A 25,825-nucleotide genomic window follows, 5' to 3' on the forward strand; every position below is an offset into this window, starting at 1 on the left:
CAAACCTTTTCTAATGCCATTATCACTTTAACTATAATAAAATAACTAATATTTATATAATGTTTAAAGTTTGCAAACTGCTTTATGAACATACAGATCTCATTTGTTCCATGCAAGCCAATTAAAATTCCCAGGACAAATATTATTATCCCTACTAATGAATAAACTGAGACTTGGATGGATTAAACAACTTACCCATGATCCCAAAGTTTAGTAAAGTAATGGATTCAGGACTGCAGTGCAAAATGTTAGTCTTGGAAGGCAATAGGGAATCACTGAAAGGTATTGAATAGAGGTATAACACAACAATATCCATGCATGAATTAGAAAAAATTTGTCTGAGGCTGGTATGAAGGATGGGTTGAATCAAGCATATGAGTTTTGAAATTGAGCCAGAGAAGAATTTGAACTTGTCTCTATCATGATGGCAAAATTGAACAGACCAAAAATGTTCAGTTGACAATGGCTTATCATGATTTCTGTATAAGTAGAAGATGGATTTAATCCTCCAATCCCTCCCTCAAGGAACCACTGACCATCAAAAGATTACTAAAGTCTTTGCTTTGTAGAGTATCCTTGATTAAACATGCTTGTAAATTGGCCTTTTTTCAAAAGACTAGGTAGAATGGAAGTAATGAACTTGGTTTCTTCTTGTAATTTTTCTCAGTGTTATCCCTTGCTGAAAACTGGCAACGGCTCCACAATGACACAAGGTCGCTGTTTCCTGTGGTATTAGAGCAGCTTGATGACTATGACGCTAAGTTGTCAGAACTTCAAGAGTCACTGGATGAGTCTCTTTATCGTGTCAGAGATGCTGAACACTTAAACAGGGCCAATGCTGCCAGACAACGGGATAATGAGGTACAATAAACCCCCAAAACAATAACTGTATGAATCCCTAACAGCTCTTCCATTAGAAAGAACTGAAAGCAGGCAATGTTATAGAGAAGTATGACTCTTAATATTACAAATATCAATGTTTTTCTTTTATATCCCAATGTTTAGCACAGTGCCTGGCAGAGTAAGTGAGTTTGTCTTTGATTTTGTCTTTATCTCCCCAATATCAGCTTCCAGAAATGGCATACAGTAGACATTTAATAAATGTTTATTGAGTTGAATCTGGAATACCAATTATTCCAAAAACATATATTATTCTTCTATATCTCTGAATCATGGTTCATATTGTTTTTCTCCTTGAAATACCACTCTGTCCCATAACTGCCCTACACAAATCATACCTACCCTTCTTTTCCCACTCAACTTCTTCTCTATAATGACTATCCCCAATTATCCCACTAAAAGTGACTTCTTTCTTATTCATTCTTATAAACTATTGTTATTACATCTATTGCTTACCATGTACTATCTATACATCATAATAATTTGTGTTCATAACATCTCTACTGGTAAGTTCTTCCATGGCAGAGACCTCATATCTTATGCATCTTTTGAGTAGGTGCTCAATAATTATTTCCCTGAGGACTAAAGTATCTTTGAACACTATGGAACACTTATTCACATGCAGTTGCTATAATAATTGCAGAAAATGTCTGGAAAGGCTTTTTATGTAAATTAAAACATAAGTTTTTTGAGGGCAGGAACTATTTTTAATTTGTCTTTTTCTTTTTGTATTCCCAGTGCCTCACACAGTATCTGGTACCTAGCAGGCACTTAATTAATGCTTATTGAATGAATGAATGAATGAAATCCTTAATGCCTATCAAGCAGATGTATGTAACACTTTGTCAGTCTCTTTTGAGGTATTTTAGATAATTCTACCAGAAAAATTCTATTTCTTGACAAAATAACATAGTTAAGACTCTTCACTAAAATAGACCAGGTTTTTTTCTAATTAATTAATTCAAATTGCTTTGGCTATAGTAAAATCTGATTTCATGACTTTACAAAGCCAACCTGAATGCCTTACAATTTCTTTATTTTACTTCTGCCTGTCCTATAGGGCAGTACATGTCATGTGTTCTCAAAGAATGACATCAGTGAATGACAGAGATTGATAGAGACAAGAATGACAAGATTTCTGCTTGTATGCCTCTTCAACAATGTTGCTTCAGAATAACTTTGTATTATACTTGGTTTGATGATACAGTATCAGCACATGGAAAATCTCAATTATTTTTTTCATCTCTCTTGATCATTGTTCTCAAGAGTAAATGGCCAGTGATGGGTTTGATCAGCTAAATAAAGCTTTCGAATTAGAATTTAGAAGCTGATCTTTAGAAAGTATAAGAATTCTCACAAATAGAAATTGCCTTTGTGCTGGCTTCCCATTATTCTTGTAGGGTTTTTTGTTTTTTTTCTAGCAAAACTGTCAAAGCACTCCTCCCGTGTGTGAAATAAAGCCTGAAGCATGTTGAATATGGTAGTACTCATGCTGTAATATGCAAATAATAACTTCATTTTTTCCAAATTATTTTTCATTGCTTTCTGCGTCTTTAAAGAGAATGCAAATTTCTTCATAAGGACCTTGTCATTTCATTGGTCTTTGTTTAATACTTTAGAAAAGCACTGGTGGTGTAACAATTAGTGAGCCAGCTTTGACGCCAGGAACTTCTGTAATCAAGGTCTGACTTTGCTTTATTTTGGCTATGTGATCTTGGGCAAGTCATTTAAGTAATTCTCTAAAATTATAAGTAGCAAAGATATCCAATGACAGTAGAAGAAAATTCCTCACATAGAAGTTTCCAATGAGTTTTATTTGTTGGTTTAATGAAACATGAAAAATTGGGGGGAAAAAATCTTTACTAAATTGAAAAATTGTTCAGTCCTGTAGCAGAATTCCTTATTTGGGATGCTATAAGCTCCAATTGGGAAAGATCAACTATCTACTTTAGATAATTAACCACAAATGCTTCTTCAAAGTCCCATTTCAGACTGTCATCCAATAAAAACTACTCTAAATGAGCTGTCATGCAAATAGTCCAGACAACAGCAAACTATAACAAAATAGTAAAAAGAAAGAGAAAGAAAGAAAGAGAGAAAGAAAGAAATTTTCTAAGTGCTTATTTCTAAATGCTAAGTGCCAAGTACTGCACTAAACTCTAGTATTACAAATGTGAAAGACAGTCCCTGTGGAACTAAGAGTGAAGTGGATTATCTTTCTGTTATCATAGGCTGGTTCTGATTGAGCTCCCACAATAACAAAACTGTATAGGTCTGATGTAAACATGCAACAATGTAGTGCCTTTCCTATGGGAAGAGAAGTGGATAAACAAAGAATGCCCTCTATTTATGGTTGTGGTAGTAGGATTGGGATGAGGGGGTGGGAAAAAAGGAGACATTTTGTCTGTTTTGTCAGCCAGCAATATGCTTAAAGTAGGTGGACACCCATATTCAATTTCCACTTAATCTGGGATGCATAGGTGGAGAAAAATGGAAATGAAGACAGCTTGGAAGGAAGGCTTTATATGCAAATGGATAATTATCCTATAAAGCTGTTAATGTTCTTTGGTCTGAAATAGTTCCTTTGTGAATTAAGTTTTAACTTAAGGACTTCCTACTTCAATTAAAATTATCATTTCCAAAATAACTTCTTATTCTATATTGTGACCAAATATAAAATAAATATTTAACTTTTCACCTCTAAAGTTTAGTCCAGTTCAACTCAATGAATATTAAATCTTAACCCTTTCAGCACCACTATCCAATGTAGATCTCAAGAAATCTTAATTACAGCTAAGTAACCAGCTGTGCCTTCCCTAGATTCTTTTAGTTTCTTCACCAGGCTATTTTTTTCACCCTGCTATTTACTTCTTCCCTTCTCCAAACTTATCTCCTTATTTTCCAACTTTGTTCTAAGAACTATAATTGAATCAACACCACCATTCCCTTCTGGAAAAGCCATGTAATTTGGATGCTTTATTACTCTACTTACTATCTTTGTGAGTTCCCAGATCATTACTCCTTTCTCTGGCTACCATTCCCTTGTACGCGCTTTCACCCCCATTAGAATGCAAACGATTTTAGGACAGGGATTGTCTCACTTTCATTTTCGTATCCCCAGATTAGCACAGAAATAAGCACCCAATAAATGCTCTTAGTTTAATCATTCCTCATATATCTTGAGTCTCAACAAGTCAAGTCAATAAGCATTTAAACAGCTAAACTCTAGGGATACAAATATAAGAAGAGAAAAACAGTCCTTGCTAGAGAACTGGGAGAAAAGGACGGTGGAAGCTGAAGGAAATGGAGAGGGTAGGGCAAAGTAGAGAAGTAAAGAATATCTAGGGGAGAATCAGGAACAAGACCTGGAGAGGAACAAAATCATGGGGACCTGGGCATCCTTCTTAAAATGGAGGTTTTGGGAGGAGTCAGTCAAACAGAGGTAGAATCCACAAGGTAATTACAATGTGTGAATTAGAATTAGATTAGAATGAAGTTCCAGGGTGAAAAGGTTTCTAAGGCATTGTAGAGAAAGTACAAGAGTAGAATCAGTAGTACAGCCTATGCAGAGGCTCTCTTCCTATTAAAACCATAAGCTCTTTGAGGGAAATGACTGTCTTCACTTTTTTATTTTTATCTCCATTTCTAAAACAGTGAATTTAACAAGCATTTAATAGGTAATTCTTTTCATTCATTCACATAACTGATACATTTTTAAACCTGGATTGTTTTCAAATTTCAAATGGGATTTGGACCAGTAAAAGAGAGATCTTAGAAAAATAATATACCTGTTAGTAAAATCTACTAGACTCATTTGTGGACAAACTTGTATGTATCAAAATCTAAGCAATTACCTTTTTCCATATGCTTATTGAATATGCACTGACATTAAGAAGAATTCACAGAGAATGTGACTAAAGAGCAGAATTCTACAAAACCAAATTTTAAATAATAGAGGTGTTTATTTGCAGCTTTCAATTAAGACAGTATTTTGCTTAAGATTAACACTTTATATATGCTTTAATTAAAGTTAGCACTTTATACTAACCACATATATCTATGTATACTTATATATAAAATATATCTGTATAGTTTGTACATAAGTATATAGATACACTTTATATAAATAGATATAGATAGTATACAATCCATTGTACTGCATATCACTTAATAAGAAATCAAATCTGTATTTGTACTCTCATGCTGCCTTTGTGTTGCTTTATATCATAAGGACACAAATTCGTTATCAAAAACTACTTTTAGTAACTCCTACTTTTTAGGTCTCCTTGCCTATTAAAAAAATATATCCTTTTTTTCCTCTTTTCCATATTTTCTCTGTCCAGAAACAACATGAAAGAATCAAAGAACAGGTAGAAGTGGTGAACATTTCTTTGAATGAATCCACAGAATCTCTAAAAATCCCTCATCTGACCATCTCTGAACTAAGTGATGTCATAAAGGTAATTAACTTCCTGCATCAACTCAGTACGTGATAACATACTTAGGAAACTTGGCATCTGGAAGAGGTGGGAATAGTTAAATTAAAACTTGATTACTTAATATTCTGAAAATAAAACAAGTTCCTTGATTCCTGGTCAGATCATGTTGCAAATATTATGTGCAATTCTTAATGCTACTTTTTTAAGGGGACATTGATCATCTGGAAAGCACACTGAGGGAGGCAGCTAGCATGATGAAGTGCTATATAAGAATCACTTGAAGGGACTGGTGGTTTTTAACCTGATAAAGAGCAGACTTAGAATACCTATGCATATATACTGTCAAAAAATGTTATAATTATAAAATTAATGAAAAATTTTTAAAAAAGAGAAAGAGCAGACTTAGAAGAAACATAATAGCATTCTCCCAGGTTTGAAGGACTATCAGCTAGAAAAGAGATTAAAATTGTTCTGAATGTTCCCAAGAGGCAAAACTGGAATCAATGCCTAGAAATTGAAATCCATGCCATGGATAGAGCTGGATGATTCAGGTTTGATTCCTGCCTCAGACTCTTTTGGGGTTTGTGTGTGATCTTTGAAAAATTCCTTAACATCTTTTATTATCTGTTTCTTCATTCATTCTTATAAGCATCTTCTTCATAGCTCTAAACCTATGGTTCTATGATTTGTAAAATGGGAATAATAACATTTACTTCACAAGGCTGTGAATCTACAATGAGATAACATTTTAAAATGCTTAAAGAACTATTTAAATGTTGCCTATTATTGTTATTAGCAACAATAATAAGGTATTAAGAAAGATGGTCTTTCACACAATTTATCACATAAAAGGGGACAGAAAATGAAATGGTTAATGATATAACAACACTGAAAGAGCAACTTGAGATTCCTTAGATACAAATTAGTCTTTTGAGTTAATTTTCATGTAAGGAAGAATGATAGGCAATGCCTCTGGGTAGTTTTTATAAGCCAGTTCACTGAATCTAGGAAAGAGACTCAAAGAGAAATCTTGTTCCTGATTTTACAAGAAGACATGTGGAGGTAGCGAAAAGTACCTGGAACTGGGACAGCAGAAAGAAGTAAAGAAAAAGTTCAGCTGTCTAGAAGTCATGCTATTTGGATCAATTAGGCATGAGGTATTTGAAAGTAGAAGCTATATAGTTGAAACCACCTATCAGACTACAAACTATCCAAGGTGATAATCCTGTATCTCCTTTCTCCTTTTGAATTTCTTCATGGGAATCCAAAGCATGTCTACTTTGTGTTGACATTGGCTATTTCATGGCAGAGTATATATTTGGAAATATATTTGAGAAGAACAAATATGGGAAAAACTATGGGGGATGGAATACTGAGGTATTTTGCTATCAAGTTTGTCCCTGAATGAAGGTTCAGAATTAACGATAAAGAGAATGACAGATTTTTTGATACTACTTCCCACCCAGAGGAGAAAGTATGTGTGTGAACAAAAAGACAGTAGCATAAGGGAGCAAAGAAGAGTGGGTGAATAATTTTAATCATCATGCTCTTGACTACAACAACTTTGTTATTAATATGTAGATTTATCCATATTAAGGATGGGTTACCTTAGAAACTAAAAGGAGTCCCCTTCACTGAAGGTCTTTAATAAAAAAAAAACTGAAAAACTTTGAGATATGTTCTGAAGAGAATTCATTTCCAGATATGTTTTGAAGTAGATCAACACTGAAATGTCTTTGAACTCTGAAATGTATGATTGGAATTTTCATTTTTCAAATCAATTTGTTTACCTTGTGGATCATTTTTAAAGTAGATGTTTAGTTTCAATAAGGTTCACATTAGTAAAGAATTATCAAACACTACAGCAATGTAGTTGTTTAATTCAACTGAAATTTACTTCGAACAACTTTCATTGTTTCTGAGAAGACGTAGCTTGTTTGGGGGGGATGTATGTGTGTGTGTGTGTGTGTGTGTGTGTGTGTGTGTGTGTGTGTAATAATTTTGATGTTCTATTACATTTATTTTTCCTATTAAATTCCTATTAAAGTTAAAAGGAAATTCATTTTGATGTTCTCTTTAGAATGCATCAAGGATTTATGCCGAAATTGATGGAGCCAAAACAGAGCTACAAGATAAACTCTCCAATTTGACCACTCTCAATCATGACTTGGTCCAGCAGGCTGTAGAGCATGCACAGGACCTTCAACAACAGGCTAATGAGCTAAATAGGTAATTTCTTGCTGGTTTGAGCTCTCACCAGTCTGAGTTCTCATCCTCTTATCAGCCATAAATTTTGTACAAAGAACTTAACTTCCCATAAACAAGATGTTAAGTGAAGCTAATTGGGAATTAGGAATGAAACTGACTTCTGGTAAGTACTAGAGCCATTCAACTATGCCTGGCAGGAACTGTTTGATTTCAACACTTATTAAGAAAAAATCAATTGACAATTTTCCTTATAACACCTCATAGAGTGCCATGTACCCTTTGGGCAATCAATAAATGTTAACTAACTCGTATGAATGGAATTGGAATTGACTTTTTTAACCTAAAGCAACAGGGGGAAAAAATGAAAACACTATAGAACAACCCAGAAAAATAGAAATTATAAATAATAATAGGTAAAGCTGGTGGATAAAACAAGAAACAATATTGGTTTTCACAGAAAACTTAAACTGACTCTTTATTATCAAGAATTTTGAGTGTTTTCAGTTTTATTTTCTTTTCATTTTTAAGTATTTACACTTTCAGATCACTCCAAGGTAGGTGCACAAATCTTTTTAAGTGGTATCTTAGTTTTGAGAAATATTGCTTTTAACTTATGTACATAGAAAATATTTATTGCAGGATTTCTGATGGTGTTGTTTCTACTACACTGAAATATTTTAAGTGAATTTATTGAATGTTATTATAAACTTACAATGGGCAAGATATTATGCTAAGTACTGGAAATGTTGCTGTTGTTCATTTGTTTAGTTTCAATCTTGTCCAATTCTTTGTGACCCCATTTGGAGTTTTTCTTGGTAAAGATAGTGAAGTGATTTGCCATTTCCTTCTTCAACTCATTTTAAGTGTCTGAAGCCAGATTTGAACTCAGGAAGATAAGTCTTCCCATCTCTAGTCCCATCACTCTATCCACAGAGCCACATAGCTGCCTCAAACACTGAAACACTACATTGAGAAATGTCCACTTTGAAAAAAAATCAAAATTATAATGAAAATTATCTATTACTTAAGTTAATTCAAAATTCCAATGAAATCCAACAATCATTTATAAAGCTGTTATGCTTAAAGGAGACAGATAAGTAGCAAAATAGAATGCTGGGCCTGGAGTCAGGAAGATTCATCAGACACTTATTAGCTGTATGATCCTGAGCAAGTCACTTAATCCTATTTGCCTTGGTTTGGTCATCTATAAATGAGTTGGAAAAGGAAATGGCAAAGCACTCCAGTATCTTTGCCAAGAAAACCCCAAATGGGGTCACAAAGAGTCAAAGAGAACCACTGGACAACAAATTATGTTCAAGGCACTCTGTTACGTTCTTTTGCAATAAAAACAAAACAGTGCCTGCCTTCAAAAAGCATAAAGATATATATACAAGATACAAGCAGAAAAGAGTATACATGACAATTGAAAAGGGAGAGATGAAAAACTTCATGGACCAAGAATATTATAAAAATAATAGATAACTTGTTTTATAGGTGTTTTATAAGAGTCAGTGTGCTATATTATGTTAGTATGAGTAAGGTTCAGTTAAACTGGCACATTCCAAGGCCATTTCTAGTTAAAACTGAAAAAAAATGACAAGAAATTGAACATGTTTCTGAGTATTTCTATAACAATATATTCATATCACTAGTGATTCGAGCATTTATTTTAAGGAAATAGAAATGACATGTAAGAAAATAGTTGGGAAGATCATCTGAATCTGATCAAATAAATACTGAACAAATCCATTTTAAAGGCATCACAAAAATAAAGCATTCTAAGATTTATTTTCAAGATCATTCAAAGAATAGAAGACTCTAAAAGAAAGGGAAACTATCACAAATTATTTTCTTGCCTCCAAATAAAGGCCATCTGACAACATTAGCAACTACTGACTTAGATTCTTATCTCCCAATTTCCAAAATATCTTTATTAAAATAATCTGCACATGTGAAAGTATCCTTGATGAAAATATGAGATGAGAAGAGAAGGGATTTTGCAGACAATTTTCAGTAGTATATCACTTTCCCATAGTTACATAACTGATCTGGAGGTATAAAGAATCTAAGATCCCACTGGGTTTATTGTTTACTCAGTTAAAAAAAAAATCTGACCAAGTAAAACACCCTAATATAAAGACTCTCCTTCAACAAGGAACTCTTCTGCATACAATAAAAGCATGCAAGATTCCTTGATTACCACACTCACAATTATATTACTATAATCGTAGTCATCACTTTGTTCAACAATACTTGATCAATATTAAAAAAGTAAAAAACAAAATAAATATTAAACAAAGGATATAAAGAGAGAAATATATTCACAAATGACATTCATAAGTTGTGAAAGATGTTGTTCCCTGTACCCAATGCTACCAACAATACAATAAACCAAGAATCTCAGGAATAGCACTACTTACTATACCATCAGGCTACTAGCTATGCTTGCTTTCAGCCCTAAAGCCACTGTCCAAAGGAGCAATCCTTGTAGAGATGGAGTCTGGTAACTGCCTCTGTGGGTGATTTAGTCCCTATCTCCTGAATTGTTGAAGATTCTATCTTGTTGAACCATTGGGTTCAACAAACAGATATGCTTTTTCAATGGAAATAGCATTAAAGAAAAAGCATCTACACCTGCTTTACTGCTGCACTCTAAGGACCGCTGAGGCTTTTCCTCTGATTTACAGCTAAAACCTCCTACTACAATATGAGTAGCACAAAGACAGAGATTGTGTTTGGAAGTAACAGTCTCAGTTCAATACTGATAGAAGCAGAGGAAAAAGGCTGCAGATATATAATTGTGCCTAAAGGGGAAAATGGCTTAAGAAATCACTTTTAGGAAATATATATTCAAAAAATAGAAATAAGAAAGCAAATCTACTTCCTTTAAGAGAGAAGAAAAAAATTGAAATGTCCCTATTTCATAAGGAGGCCTTTCTCAATCACAACTCCCCAACCTCAAGCTGCTAATCTTCCTCTCTAAGATTACCCCCCCAGTTTCTCTATAGATCTTTTATATACATCTTATTAATTTACACGGTGTCTCCCCCATTAGAACATATCCCTTAAGGGCAGAAACTGGTTTTGCCTTTCTATATGCCCTCAGGATTTAGCATAATGCCTAGCACTTTCTAAACAACTAATAAATGCTTTTCTGATTAATTGAAATATGAAGTACAAAAGAGAAATGATAAAAATGAAAATCACATTTTTTCCTCTGTCTTTTTCACAGGAGTCTCCACAGATCAGATACTAATGGATTAGTACAGAAGGCTCTGGATGCATCAAATGTCTATGAAAATATCATCAACTATGTCCATGAGGCCAACGAGTCAGCAGTACTAGCTCTGAGCATTACAGACAGAGTTAATGATGTAAGTCTTGTGGCTTTGCTTCAGGTTGTCTGCTTCTTCAATGCTCAGATCAAGAGGCTAGGCAGGTGAAGAAGAGGAAGAGAGATGAAAAGGAAAGTCAGAAATGTGGGCAGGGCAGGGAAAATGAAGGGAAAAAGGAAAGAACAAGGACAGACCTTTTTATTATATTTGTCATATTTATTTATGATATTGAGTTTTGAAATGTATGGCTTTTGAAATTGTGCTGTTGAAGTAATAGCAGATCAAAGGCATCAAATAGCATACCCCCCCACAATGATTTGACTTAAATCCATGGAGAAAACACTACAAAGAAAAGATAAATCTTGTAGATTAGTCGCTTACTGTATGCTGATCCATCCTTGAAAAGGCTCCCCTACCTTAATGAAGTGAGGAAAGACTAGGGGAGAAAAAGGGTAGTAATGAGGAAACTTAGAAACACCAGGAAATTTATTTTTTCATAGTCACATCTGACTTTAGTCTGAGCTATGAAAATAGAATTGGAGAAATTTGGTGGAGAATGTCTAAGTAAATTAGATGGATAGCTAAATTTCTACTGTGGTTCTCACTCTCTTTTTCCCATTAATTTGTAGGCTGTAGTTGGGATTGACACTCAAATCACTTACCACAAAGATGAAAGTGAAAATCTTCTCAGTCAAGCCAAGACATTGCAAGAAGCAGCAGATTCTAGTAAATATATACTCTTCCTACTGATATTTCTATTAATACCATTATTGAATTTGGAAAGGCATTTCAAAGTTCTAACATTAAAGAATAAATAATACTAAAACAGAATTATACATGAGTATTTCCTAATAAGATTTAATGAATGAAAAAGTAAATAATTTATTTTTGGTAAAATATAACCTAGTAAACTTTGTATTATCTGGAATTATAAGTAGATGGGATGTTCTGGATAATAAAGTATTTTGATTATTCAAGTTTTCACTAATTTTCAAAGAATAGAATATTTTTAACTTTAAAAATATTTATATTCATATGAATACTCTAATCTGTAGCATGAAATAAGCAGAAATCTATTGAGCATCCAAATTAAAGTTATTTGTCCTTGTGCTTCCATCCTTATGCAAATAGTCAGATTCTTAGCTGATCCTATATAGATCAATAATTTATGTAGGTGACTAAGTCAGGAGAAAGTAGAAGCATATTCTCCTCAGGGCCAAAAGGGATGTGAGTCCCAGCCAGGAGCAGGGACTGTCCCTCTTCTTCTCAAAGAAGCAGTTTAAACTAGATGAAGTGGTATTCCCCTTATTTTGGTATTCTCTATATTTTGAGAGGCAATTGGGATTAAGTGACTTGCCCAAAGTCACATAATTAGTGTTAAATGTCTGAGGCAGATTTGAATTCAGATCCTCCTGACTCCAGGGTTCATACACTATTCACTGTACCCTCCACTGTACCCAATTCTCTATATGACTAACTTGACTACTTTGTATGACTAATTTCAGTCATATTCCTTGGCATTCTCTATATTCAGTATGACTAATTTCTGTCATATTCTTTGGATCTTGAACGTTCTCTTTTTTCTGGGAACTTATACATTAAATCATTTCAACCCCTTGTTTCTATGTGCGCCATCATTATCAAGTTAACTGCTGTATCTTTCTGATGTAGGGCAAATCTGACACATCCCATCTAGTTTGGGGACTCTGAAATAAAATTTCGCTGAACATGATTTAATCTATTTTGGCTGATTTATTAAATTCTTCAGGATTTTACAAGATTGTCATTGTTATGAACATTAATTGTGACTGATACAAGATATTATGTGATCATAATTTATGATAACAATCAAATGTATCACTCTAAAACATTAGAAGATTCTAAAGGGTCTTCTGAATTGTCATGAAAAAATCAAAAATTTTTTACATAGTTTTATTTTAAGAGTTCAAAAACTTGATGGAATAGATGGAATAGAGGGAATTTAGTCACAATTGGAAATATCAATTCTCAATTCTAATATTAAATTCATCTGTATGCATTGTATCACACAATAATATACCACATTAATATTCCTAAAGGATCTATGATTTCATCAGTGAAATGTTCATTCAAAACTATTTACTGAGAACATTTTTATCACATGACCAATGAAGTTCCTTCCATTTCTGAATTTATAATCAGATAATTTAACAGAAAAATCTTAGAAGTTCAGAGACAGTAATTGATTAGGCCTTGGCCATACAGCTAATATCAGAGGCAGAATTTTTACAAGGTCTGTCTGACTCCAAATCAAGCTGTCTCTACATTATGACACACTACTATGAAAGAAAAACTAATGTGAAAACATTACTGTGAAAAACTATAATTTAGAACTTCTGATTACTTGGATGCTAGATTTTTATATTTTTATCTATAATTGCTAACATAGTAAGTGGCATATCATTAGGATTTAATAAATGCTTGCTAGTTGGTTTCAGCTGTAATAGTTTATGACTATGTCATCAATTAATTGGGATGTTAACTACTGATCAGGTCCTTTTGAGTGTGTCAAAATTAGAAATTCAGTTTCAATTCTCCAATGGAAAAAATATGCTCTAAAATTTGAATTTTTCATGTAATCACCTTTTTAAAAGTTCATTTTTAAAATCTGTAACAATATTTTTGTATTTTTTGCCATCTTAGAGAATAGCAAGTATACTTAAGGTTTTTTTTTAATTATCTGTTTAATTTTTTAAAGCAACTGCTTGTTTACTGAATCAAAACTGAAAGGCCAATATTTTTTAACCATACCACTAATTCTGATTTTTTTTCATGTATAAAATTTGTTATCTTACTGCACATCTATCATCCTGTAACAAAGGAATACATTTTTCTAGCTAAAGATTTTGAAGTCAAATGCTTCTCTATCATTATTTTGTTTTTCTCTCCCATGGTTTAAAGACCATAATTAATTGAAATTAACTGGAAGACATGGAAGTTTCTGCTATAGTTTCTTAAATGGTTTTTTTGCTCTTTGTTTATATGGAAAACACACTTTGCCAAAGTATTTTTCTCTTTTCAACATTATATCATTAAAGTTCATGGGAATAACCTCTTATACACTTATATCTTATAAGATAGAATATTTCTTTAGGATCCCATGCTCCATACCCAGAGAACTCTAACTGTAGCAACAATATATGTCCTTTTATACAATAGGGCTTGTAACCCTATTCCATGGACTTGCCTCTTCAGATCCCTCCTCATTTTGGTAGGAGTAGGAGATGAAGGAGAAAATACACAGCTCTACCTCATTTTACATACTAAGGTATATTCCTGAAAAGTTTTGCCTAAATGAAATATTTGAAAATCCAATGCTAGTTTTCTTATATTATAATTAGTAGTATGTTTAATATTTGTTACTTTTTGACCTTCAATTGGCTGTAAAAAAAAAAACTAATATGACAGTATTATAATTCTCTGTGCCCTAGTTATTATGTATTTCCTCAATTTCCATCAAGTAGGTAAATAGTCTATAATATTTTTTTAGTTCACAATGGTATATACCACTTAAAAGAATGTTGATTAAGGCCCATTTTATTCAAAATGGTTTTCTTCCTCATCATTTCTCTAAGTCTACAAATACTTTGTTCATCCAATTTTTCTCTAGTTAGTAGATCCCTTTTGACAACAGAAATAGGTAAAGGAAGTGAAAATTTATCTAGAAACAAAAATTATATATCTGGACCTTATTATGCCCTATATCTGGCTCAGCATACTGTGTATGATTGTTTAAGTTTGCTTAAATTAGTTTATAATGAAATTAAATAACATTTCTGAATAGTATTTATTAAGAAATTCCTCATATTCTAAGAAATACTCAGCACCACCCAAAATGGGAACAACAACAACAACAACAACAAAAATACAGACTATAACTTTTGCTAGGTGACATGGCTAAGTAATCATTCATTCATTCAAGAAACATTTGTGATGTACTAGGCATTAGGTTGAGTTTTAGGGGATTAAAAAAAAGTCCATATTCTTAAAGAGATTAAATTAAATTATTTAATAGCAAACGGATGTTTCAGGGGGCATTCAGGATGAGAAAAGGGACATAAAGGTGTAAAGAAGCTATATTTTGTTGAATGTTAACAATTGTATCTCTGTCTGGGACTTTGGTAATGAACTAGAGAGATGTCATGGTACGATATATTAAAAATTGACCTTAAAGCTAGGAAGAACTGAATTCAAGTCTTGTCAGAAGATAAAGTAGAATCTATAACTCTGGGCAAATCACCTAATCCAGAATATTATAAATTACAGCCTCCATTAATAGAGGAAATCTTCACTTCTATTCTAATGAAATCACAAATTCAGTTCTTATCCCTATCCCAGCTGATAAAGTAGAGTCTCCAGAGCAGGACAAACAGAACAGTGAATGAAGGCCCTTGAGTCTATGACATGTAAAAATCAGCTGGAGGAATTTGGTATATTTAGACTAAAGGAAAGAAGATTCAGTACGGAATGTGGTAGTTGTCTATAAATATTTGTATGGAAAGTACAAATAAAATTTTACCAACTTCTTGGTTAGCTCAAATCCCAATTTGCAACCAAAAGTTTGTACTGATATGCTTAAATCAAAAAGTGTATACTATTTATAGAATATTTGCTATTTGTCAGCACCTACTGACTATATCTCATTTATACCTGATACATCCCAGATCTTCTCCAATTATACCACAGTCTAGTCCGACTGACCATTCTGATCAAATGATCAAAACTTATGGTTGAGATATTCTCAGAACTAATGTTTGTCTGTGTACATACAAGCAAAGTCTTTTTTACATTGATGTAGTCCCCCCAGGGAATAATTCATGTCACAACAAATTGGTGTGTTCTAAATTCTTTACTTATTTCTACCTTTAAAAAAGAGATGAGCTATATGAAAAATAAGTTATCACAGATGACACAGCAAGAGAAGAGCAAGGTTAGGTAGTGATTTGATAGTGGTTGTCATTGCTTTCAATTAAATAGGATCTCTGAGCTCCAGAATTTTTTGTCCTTTTTATCCATAGGCAACGAACAAGCTGTGGCTGATACCAGCCAGCGTGTTGATGGAGCCCAGGCTCGAAAGACTTTTCTGAAAAACAGGCTCGATGAAGCTATTAAGAAACTTCAAGCAGCAGAGAGAGGTAAAAGACATGGGTAAAAGCAAGGCTTATCTTTTTGTTTATCATATTAACCACTGAATTGACATGAAAGACAATATTCTAATAAATACTTAAAACATTTGAGGAAGTAGCAGACTCTGTGGAGCTTATATCTAAGGCCCAAATTTGGTCATCATTTCTTTGACCTTAACTGTTCATAGAAATCTCTGTAACACTCCACATTCCAATTCTTATCATGTTAACATTGTGTAGTTGAAGTTACAGAGCCAGACTAAAAACCTCAGCATTTGTTTTATTTGAATTGAGACTATAATGTTTTCTTATGGAATGCATTTCCATACACTGAAAGGGTTACAACTTCATTTAAAATTTCATGTGTTACAAGAGAAGGATGAAGGATGAAATAGTAATAGGGAGAAGAATGAAAAACTAAATAAATTCCCATTTTAAAAAGGGGGGTTATTTAAAAAAAAACTCACATAAGAACAATATAAAAAAGCATAATTTACATTTCCTTTTTTTTAAACACTCATAATGTTAAGACCTTAGGAGTATATTACCCCTGGTATTTCCCTTATGATTTTTAATATAGAGAAGTTGATGGATTCCTTGTAAATTTTTTTCTAAATCTAATACATTAATAAAAGAACAATGTGATATTCAATTTTGGAGTTGTTTTTTAAACTTATGTGGGTCCATAAATAGTCAATATAATTTTCTGTCTTTCTTCATTGATTCTCATCTTATCCTAAAATTTACACCGTCCTACTGACTTAAAGTATTACCTTGGTGTTGACCATTTACCACCCAGAAGGAGAAAATGCTTAGGATGCCCTAACATGCTTCCTAACTCACAGTCTCAGTACAAAGCAAAAGTCCAGGTTTGCTCCTTCACTTTGATTCTATTCAAGTTCAATGCTGGCCTTATCTGCATTATCCAGGAATGGACTCTGATTCCTTTCTATTCCATTCTACCACTGCTGGTTAGGAAACTGTTGCTCCCAGCCTGAACCAAGCTGATTCTTTGCTGCTCTAAAGATGCAAAGATATTATTATCTTAGTGGCTACTTCCTTTGCTAGAGAACTTCAGATACATGAGGTTCTGTTCTGGGGAACTGAGTCTATCTCCATTTGTAGACTTTGTCCTTAGCCTTCTGGAAGTCCTAGGTAGTCTATTTCTGCTCTCCCCTTTAAAGTCCAAGTTCAAAGGTATATAAAATGATTGTGAATCAATTAATCATCTTGAATGTGGTATCAAAAAGTTCAATGGAAATATTCTTTATCAAGGAAACATCAGCAATACCAGAACAAAGACTTGATCAGTGTTAATTAACCTTGATGACGAGGAGTCAACCATGACCAAATAGTTAACCTTGTCAAGAGAACATAACACCTTATTAAGAATTTCAGGATCATAATCTACATTGTATCTTTGGAGATTCATAGCATAAATTAATAGCATATTAAATGAATTAAAACTGTCAAATAGCATTTAAATATTGAAGTTTAACTCAATAGTCTATTAGTCTAGTAGACTAATAATCTCAATAGTGGATTATTCCTCCTTCAAAAAAATGAATTTGTATATACTATAACTAAAGGTCCAATTTCTCTAAAAGGCAAATCACTATTTATGGTCTGAATAATTAGGGGATGCAGAGCAACGTCTGGATCACTCAAAGCGAATCATTGAAGAAGCTGAGAAGACGACCATGGTGGTAGGCCAAGTCACCACCCCAATGATGAACAATCTAACTAACTGGTCTCAGAGCCTTCACCATTTTGATTCCTCGGCTTACAACACTGCAGTAGACTCTGCTAGAGATGCAGGTATTATACAGAACATTCTCATATCCGATTAGGTATTGGAGTTAGCGATTATATTTATGTATTTGGCAGTGTGGTACAGTGGAGAGAAATCTAAAGAATTGTGTTCAAATTCTTGCTCTGCCACTTACAAACAAGTGACATTGGGGAAATTACTTCCGTTCTGTGAAGCAGGGCTTCTTAAATTTTTTCCACTCAAGAAATTTTTTTGTGGTTCTAGGTATAAATATACAAATCAAGCATTTACTGATAATAAATCATAAAAATATATTTTAAAATAATTGTTTAATATATAATTGTTTATTAAAGAAAACAAATTTGCATACTAATGAGATGGATATGCTGGTTTATTTTATTTTTTTATTATAGCTTTTTATTGACAGAACATATGCATGGGTAATTTTTCAACATTGTCCCTTGAAATCACTTCTGTTCTGACTTTTCCCTTCCCTCCCTCCACCCCCTCTCCTAGATGGCAGGCAGTCTCATACATGTTAAACATATTAAAGTATATCTTAAATACAATATATCTGTACAGATCCATATAGTTCTCTTGTTGCATAAGAAAAATCAGATTCAGAAGGTAAAAATAATCTGGGAAAAAAAAACAAAAATGCAAGTAGTCCACATTCAGTTCCCAGTGTTCTTTCTCTGGGTGTAGCTGTAACTCTGGGCAAATCACTTAACCCAGAGTACTATGAGTTTTCCTCTCCATTCTAATGAAATCACAAATTCAGTCTTTGAATGAGACATACAAAATATTACAAAAGTCTTAGTGCAGTTTTAAGCTATTAAAGTTTGATCCCAGTTTGTCTTATGACAAGATTTGAATTCAATTCTTCCTAATTTTGAGGTAAATTTTTTATATAATGTATTATGTCATCTCTCTAGTTTAATTCATTACCAAAGTCACAAAAGTTTGAAACTACACTAAGACTTTTACAACAGCCTATATAGAGGATTAAATTGTAGATAATCACAAAGGGAAGGAGGACTGAAAAAGCTTCTTGAAGAAGATTGGATTTTATATTCTAGGAGTTTTTATTCTAAGAAAATATGCCTCATACCTTATAATACATAGACCAGAATATTTAATAGCACCCTTTGATGGATATTGATCATAAGCTTAGTTTTCCAGTTTATTTTCTCTTCTGATGAAAAGTATCTGAAATTTTTTTTTCTCTTCCTGATATTTCACTAAAACTGAGTTTCCTCATTTGGTTGCTGTACATTGCTTGAGTACAAAGTAATTGTTTTATGTACTACCAATCTAGGCAGCTATCTTTCTTTCTATCTATTTATACATCTAATTTCCTAGAAATTTACATAATATCAAGATATTTATAGCTAGTCTTTGTTTTCTGTTAATTTCAGTAAGAAATTTGACTGAAGTCGTCCCCCAGCTCCTGGATCAGCTGCGTACAGTGGAGCAGAAGAGGCCTGCAAGCAATGTTTCAGACAGCATTCGGAGGATCAGAGAGCTCATTGCACAGACCAGGAGTGTAGCTAGCAAGGTAAAACACTGGAAGAGAAAAACAAGGGTCCCTTGTGATCCTGAGAGCAAAGATTTTAACTTCAAGACCTTAGATCACTTTCTAGCCTCAGGTCTTAGGGCTGCATAATCTCATATGAACCACAAAGCAGAGAAGTCTCAGCATCATTTAAAGGGAAAACTAGAATTAGAAAGAATCCAATTCATTAATTTGGTTGTGCTTTTATTTTTAACATTTTTTAAAATTTTTTCAACTTTAAATTCTAAATTTGTTCCTTTTCTTCCATTCCTTCCCCACCCACTGAAAAGACAAGTAATATGATATAAATTATATATGTGAAATCATATAAAATATTTCCATATTAATTATATAAAAAAGTAAGAAAAATGAAGTGAGAAATATACCTCATTTTGCACTCAAAGTTCTTCAGTTCTCTTTTAGAGATGGGTATCATTTTTCTTAATGTGGCTTTTGGAATTGTCTTGAACAACTGAACAGATGCAATAATCTATTGCTAGATCTTTCACAGTTGATGGTTATAATATTGCTGTTATTGTTTACATTGTTTTCCTGGTTCTACCCCCTTTACTTTGCATCAGTTCATATAGGTCTTTCCACATTTTTCCAAAACCATCCCCCTAGTTATTTCATATAACACAATTGCATGATGAATAAATAGCTTTGACAACAGGAAAAATATGTTCCTTACATTCCTTACATAGAGTTATGTGACTCTAGAGAAGTCATTTAACCTCTAAGTGTCCCCAGGAAACTCTATAATATGAAAATTACAGATAAGTCGTTGATCTGCATTAGCGGAGGGGTTTCTACACTGGAAGTTACCCACAATAATAAGATTACAGTTCCTCCTAAAATGTGTGTGTAAACATATATATTTATTATATGTAATTATATGTAATGCATATGTTATATGTGTATTATATGTATTTATATGTGATACACATAAACATGTAATTATATAAATATATGACTAAAATATAACTATATATTGTGCTTACTCAACCAATAATTTCGCTGAATTCAGGATTCTAAAAATGTTTAAAATTGAAGAAATATATATTTAAGTATTAAATATATACTTATATAAATAAATTTAATTATATATTTATATGCATAATATATTTCATTTGTAGTATACAGAAATATATTTGTAAATATATTTATTGTAAATATGTAAATTTATTTATATGTGCATGTTATATAATGCATACATATAATTATATGTATATTTATGATATAGCAAAGGTTTTTTTCCAGTTTTAAGCTTTTATAGAAAAATTGCACTAAGATTTTTTGAAACTATTGTATACCTGACACAGACAATATATGTGATAAATCACAACCTCTCAGTATCCTAGTTAACTCTAAGACTCAAAGTTGGAGGAAAGATAATAAGCTGAACTGGTAGATCAGTTTCTTCATCTGACAGTTCCCTAAATAAATGAAATCATAAATCACCAGTTCCTGTCCCTAGATTACATTATAACTATCTATACACTTAATTACCCCATAAATTGCAAATCCCTTGAGAATATGGACCTTATCTTACTAATTTTTGCATTATCTGCAGCACCTTTCACTTTGCAAATATTGGAGATTCAATAAAATTGATTTGAATTGAATCTAATGACCAAAGATGGAGACAAGGAAGAAGGGATGAGAAAAAAACAGGGATCAATATACTAATTTTCCCAGAGCACAGTTCTTACTTTGTACTCAATATCTAATATGACATTTTCTGTTTCTAGATTCAAGTCTCCATGATGTTTGATGGTCAGTCAGCAGTTGAAGTCAACACCAAAACTAGCGTGGATGACTTAAAAGCTTTTACTTCCATGAGCCTGTACATGAAACCTCCAGCAAAGTCAGCAGTGAAGAATGAGAATACAGATAGATTTATCTTATATCTTGGAAGCAAAAATGTAAGCATAATCAAGTTTTATTTTAACTTAAGTTATAAAGCATATAAAAGAAAGGTTTAAAATTTTTAAACTCTTTTTCTGGAACATTATATAAAGTACCCTGGATTTAGAGATAGGAGTCCTGGACTCATATTCCAGTTCTGTCCCTTACTTTGAGAAAGTATGACCTTCTATAACATTGGCAAAGTTACCTGGGTTTCTAGACTTCCATTTTCTTTTCTTTAGAACATGGAAGTTTGGATTCCACCTCCACTACTACTTCTACTTCTAAATCCATTATCTCTGAACCCCTATTTAAATAACCTGCAAGTCGCCTTCCAGTTCTTTTTCTATTATCCTAAGGCAATATCTCCAAACATACAAAATTTCTACCTTGGAATGGATTCATCCAAAATGATTCTGAACTTAATGATAAAGACCCAATTTGCGACTCAAAGACAAGTAATTGTTTTTCAATGTATGTTTTTTTGGGGGAGTCACTTTACATGAACTTTTAACTGCTACCCCTGGGAGTTTCAAATAAACCTTTCAGGAGCACAGATCTTTAAAACAACCTCTGTTTGTTGATATTATATTACCACAAAATATCGTATGAAAGTGTCTTGAGTTATGCTATCAATCAGCACTAGCTCCCTTAATCAACCAAACAGTTCCAGTATACTCCTTTTCAGAATTAAATTGAAACACATCTGCAGTCACTCAGTTCTATTCCCAGGGTGCTATCAGCAGTCTGGAGCCAGTTCCAATATAGTCAAACAAACCTACATGAATAAAGTAGGCTGCTCTCACACAAATCTAAACACTGCCTGCATTGGCAATCCTGAATTGGAATACAAATTATAAAAGACAGAAAACATGATTTGTAACTATTCCACTAATAGCCTTGTTCTTGTTTCAGGCAAAAAGTGATTATATGGGCCTTGCAATCAAAAATGATAACCTGGTATACATTTATAATCTGGGAAACAAGGATGTGGAGATTCCTCTAGACTCTAAACCAGTCAGCACTTGGCCAGCCCACTTCAGTATTGTCAAAATTGAAAGGTAACCATGAATGGCTGATATAGATTGTTTTGCAAATCTTATAAGAAGCCTCTTTTTTTTTCCTTTTTTAAATTTGTTACATTTTATGTTCTGAACTGTCTCTCTCCCTTCCCACTCCATATGAGAGAAGACCATCATTTCACAGATACAGATAAATATAGATATATGATATATAGATGTGTTAATATAAAGATATTAAAGATATAATAGAAAACATACTTTGCACACTTCTACTTATCAATTCATTCTCTGAAAATAGATAGCATCTTCCTTCACAGGTCCTTTGATCTAAGTATTAGAATAGCTTAGCAGTTCATAGTTATTCTTTGAACAGTATTGTTGTTGGTTCTGCTCATTTCACTTTTTTGTTATTTCATGCAAAGTTTTCTATGTTTTTCTAAAATTAATTTGCTCATCATTTCATACAGCACAGTAGTATTCCAAAATTTTATTTTATTCTTCTGAGTATAGTAAAACTTGTGATTATATAAATATATACAGATACATCCTTATCTTATAAGACCCTGTCTCTAATGCCATTTTAAGATAGAGTAGACAGATGATAAAAGATAGACATTTATATCCTGATTGGCAACTAGGTAACACAGTGGATTGAGCACCAGGCCTAGAGTCAGGAAGATCTGAGTTCAAATACAGCCTCAGACACACATTATTATGTGACTCTGGGCAAATCACTTTATCTTGACCCTGTTTGCCTTAGTTTTTCATCTGTAAAATGAGCTCAAAAAGAAAATGACAGACTACTCCAGTATCTTAGTCAAGAAAGTCTCAAATGGAATTATGAAGAATAGAATACAACTGAAACCAAAGAAAATCAAGAAGTTCTAACAGTGCAAATAATAAATCCCTTGAAGTAGCCACTATCTGAAGTTATAATAATGTAAAATACAATTATTGGCTCCAATCCAATAGAAATATGTCATGCAAATTTAAATAATGTGTCCACAGGATTCCTTATTTTCATGGATGGATGGATAGATAGATAGATAGATAGATAGATAGATAGATAGATAGATAGATAGATATGTATATAAATATACATAAATACACATACAGGAAGAAAAAGAAAATTATCAGGAACTTTTTTTTTCTATTTGTATCTTGTACATTTTTTTTCTCTTCCTGCTTGAATATTTTCTCACATTCTTTTATCCATCCCAATTTTTGCTTTCTTCATTTTTTTTCTTCTAGGAAAAAAATTTTAAGAGAAATTACCTTCAATTAGGATACTTCCTATTTATTAGATCTTAGCTAATAAGACCATGAATTTATTCAAGACAAAATGTCTTTTCTTCCCTTAACTGATTTCTGGAGCTTGTGGATTTTTATTATTACTATAAAATTTAACCATTGCCTTTTAACAAAAAAATATATATCTGCTAAAAACATTTTTACATAAAGAAAGAGAGAGTCTTTCATAGGTTCTATTTGGTCAATAAACGTAAACCATTCTTTGAGAGCTTTTTGGTTTTGTTGTTTTTTTTTAATCTTTATATCCTGGGCCTAGTATAATAGATGACACATAGTAGGTGCCTGATAACTGTTTTTCTAATCAAACTGAATTTATCTCAACAGGGTAGGAAAACATGGGAAAGTATTTCTAACAGTTCCAAGCCTAACCAGCACAGCTGAAGAAAAGTTTATCAAGAAAGGAGAAGTCTCTGGTGATGACTCTCTCCTAGATTTGAGCCCAGAGGATACTGTCTTTTATGTTGGAGGAGTGCCGCCAAATTTTAAGGTAAGACAAATTATAACTACTAGATATTTGGCTAAAGGTGTTTTTTCTCACTGGTAACTTTTAATTCTTAAGCAATTTTTCTTACAAACCTCTCAGGTTTAGAATGATTCAGTTACAAGGTGACCCTAATTTTCATTAGAAGCAGCAGCTTAAGAGTCAGTGTCCAGTAAGCAGGCCTAGGGATGAAATGATCAGATTCATGTCTAATACATAAGGAGCAAGGCAGTTAAGCTCTTATTGTCCTCAGGCCACTCTCTAAGACTATAAAATGATAAAGACTGCCAATTTACATTTAGTTCCTCATTGGAAAGCTCCCCAACCATGAAATCACAGATCTGAAACTCCCATAAAGAGGTACCTTAGTTTAGTGACGAGGACACTGAATGTGGCATCTAGAGATCTGTTTCATTTTTATTTACTTTGCCACTAATATGCCAAACTTTCAACCCATTATTAATAATTCCATTCTTTGCCAAGAATGTAAATTTTGAAATTCTACTAATTCTTACTCAGATGTCTCCATAGGTGATGAAATAACGTGTGATAACAACAAGACTATCTAATTTGGCCTGGACCACAAAGTAGCCTACATCTTGTTAGCGACATCACAATCTTGTGCTTAGTTTAGCAAATTCTGCACTCAGTTTTTCTAGGGATTAGAAGACTCTAGGGGATTGATTCATCATAACCAAGCCACCAAAGACTAATTCATAATTAAAATACCCACTTACTAATGAGGAATAGGAATTCATTTATTCATTAAATATGTACTAAGCAGACACTTTATACAATGCCCTGACCTAGGTACTAGAGGAAGCACATAGTAAAAAGAACATATACACAAATAAATATAATTTATAAAGAATATAAACAAATAACAAGACTCTAAAGTGCCCTGTGAGACTTATTAAGGAAATAAACACATGATCCAAGAATGGGGAAGTTAGTTAACTATATAGAACGTTCACTTTTGGAAAGTAAGTTCACTGAGCAGACCAAGTTAAAGTTTAAAACTTGTCCTTTATAAATATGGACTTAAAAAACAGTTATATAGTGTCCCATTAAGTTGATCAACCAATTCATCAGTTAAGTGATAAGTATTTATTAAGTATCTACTCTCCTCTATAATAGGTATTAGAAATACAAAGTCAAAAATTAAGCAAGCCCTGCCTACAAGGGGCTTATATCACATAGGAAAGATAACATGTAGATAGATAGATAGATAGATAGATAGATAGATAGATAGATAGATAGATAGATAGATAGATATAGTATCACACAGAGGAAAGAAATCTCTTGCTCCTCAAATTATCTCAAAATACTTTGTACAGATCTTGTTTGCCTTTAGCACATATTCTCTTTCATCATGCATACTTGTATACATATCATTTCTTTCACCTACCAACACCCCATTAGGCTGTAAGCAGTTTTAGTAAAGATAGTCATCACTCTGGCATCAAGATGGCTTGGTAGATAGAGTGCTGAGTCAGAAAAATCTGACATCAAGCCTTAGAAACTTACTATGTAATTTTAGGCAAGTAATTTAACTTCTGCCTCAGTTTCCTCAATTATAAAATGGGAATAATGATAGTACATACTTCCCAGAGTTGATATGAGGATCATGTGAGATAATATAAAGCACTTAATTTAAAGCCTGATCTATAATAAGCATTTAATAAATGCTTGTTTCTTTTCTTCCTTTCTTTCTGCTCAGATAGGTTGAG

The 25,825-nt window shown here is 32.8% G+C and overlaps 1 protein-coding gene across 2 annotated transcripts in view; it reads left to right on the forward strand.

The window, feature by feature from the left end:
- Positions 1-25,825, forward strand: part of LAMA4 (laminin subunit alpha 4) — a 174,786-nt gene that overhangs the window by 112,910 nt on the left and 36,051 nt on the right. For both annotated transcript variants that reach the window (XM_074310060.1, XM_074310061.1), the window contains exons 11-21: positions 668-861; positions 5,244-5,360; positions 7,420-7,568; positions 10,780-10,921; positions 11,512-11,608; positions 15,940-16,056; positions 17,686-17,865; positions 19,237-19,376; positions 21,125-21,298; positions 22,197-22,342; positions 23,939-24,101. In XM_074310060.1, the coding sequence (XP_074166161.1) occupies positions 668-861; positions 5,244-5,360; positions 7,420-7,568; positions 10,780-10,921; positions 11,512-11,608; positions 15,940-16,056; positions 17,686-17,865; positions 19,237-19,376; positions 21,125-21,298; positions 22,197-22,342; positions 23,939-24,101 (1,619 nt within the window). The remainder of the gene's footprint in view (positions 1-667; positions 862-5,243; positions 5,361-7,419; positions 7,569-10,779; positions 10,922-11,511; positions 11,609-15,939; positions 16,057-17,685; positions 17,866-19,236; positions 19,377-21,124; positions 21,299-22,196; positions 22,343-23,938; positions 24,102-25,825) is intronic.

The sequence above is a fragment of the Sminthopsis crassicaudata genome, chromosome 4 (assembly GCF_048593235.1).
Source record: "Sminthopsis crassicaudata isolate SCR6 chromosome 4, ASM4859323v1, whole genome shotgun sequence".
NCBI lineage: Eukaryota > Metazoa > Chordata > Mammalia > Dasyuromorphia > Dasyuridae > Sminthopsis > Sminthopsis crassicaudata.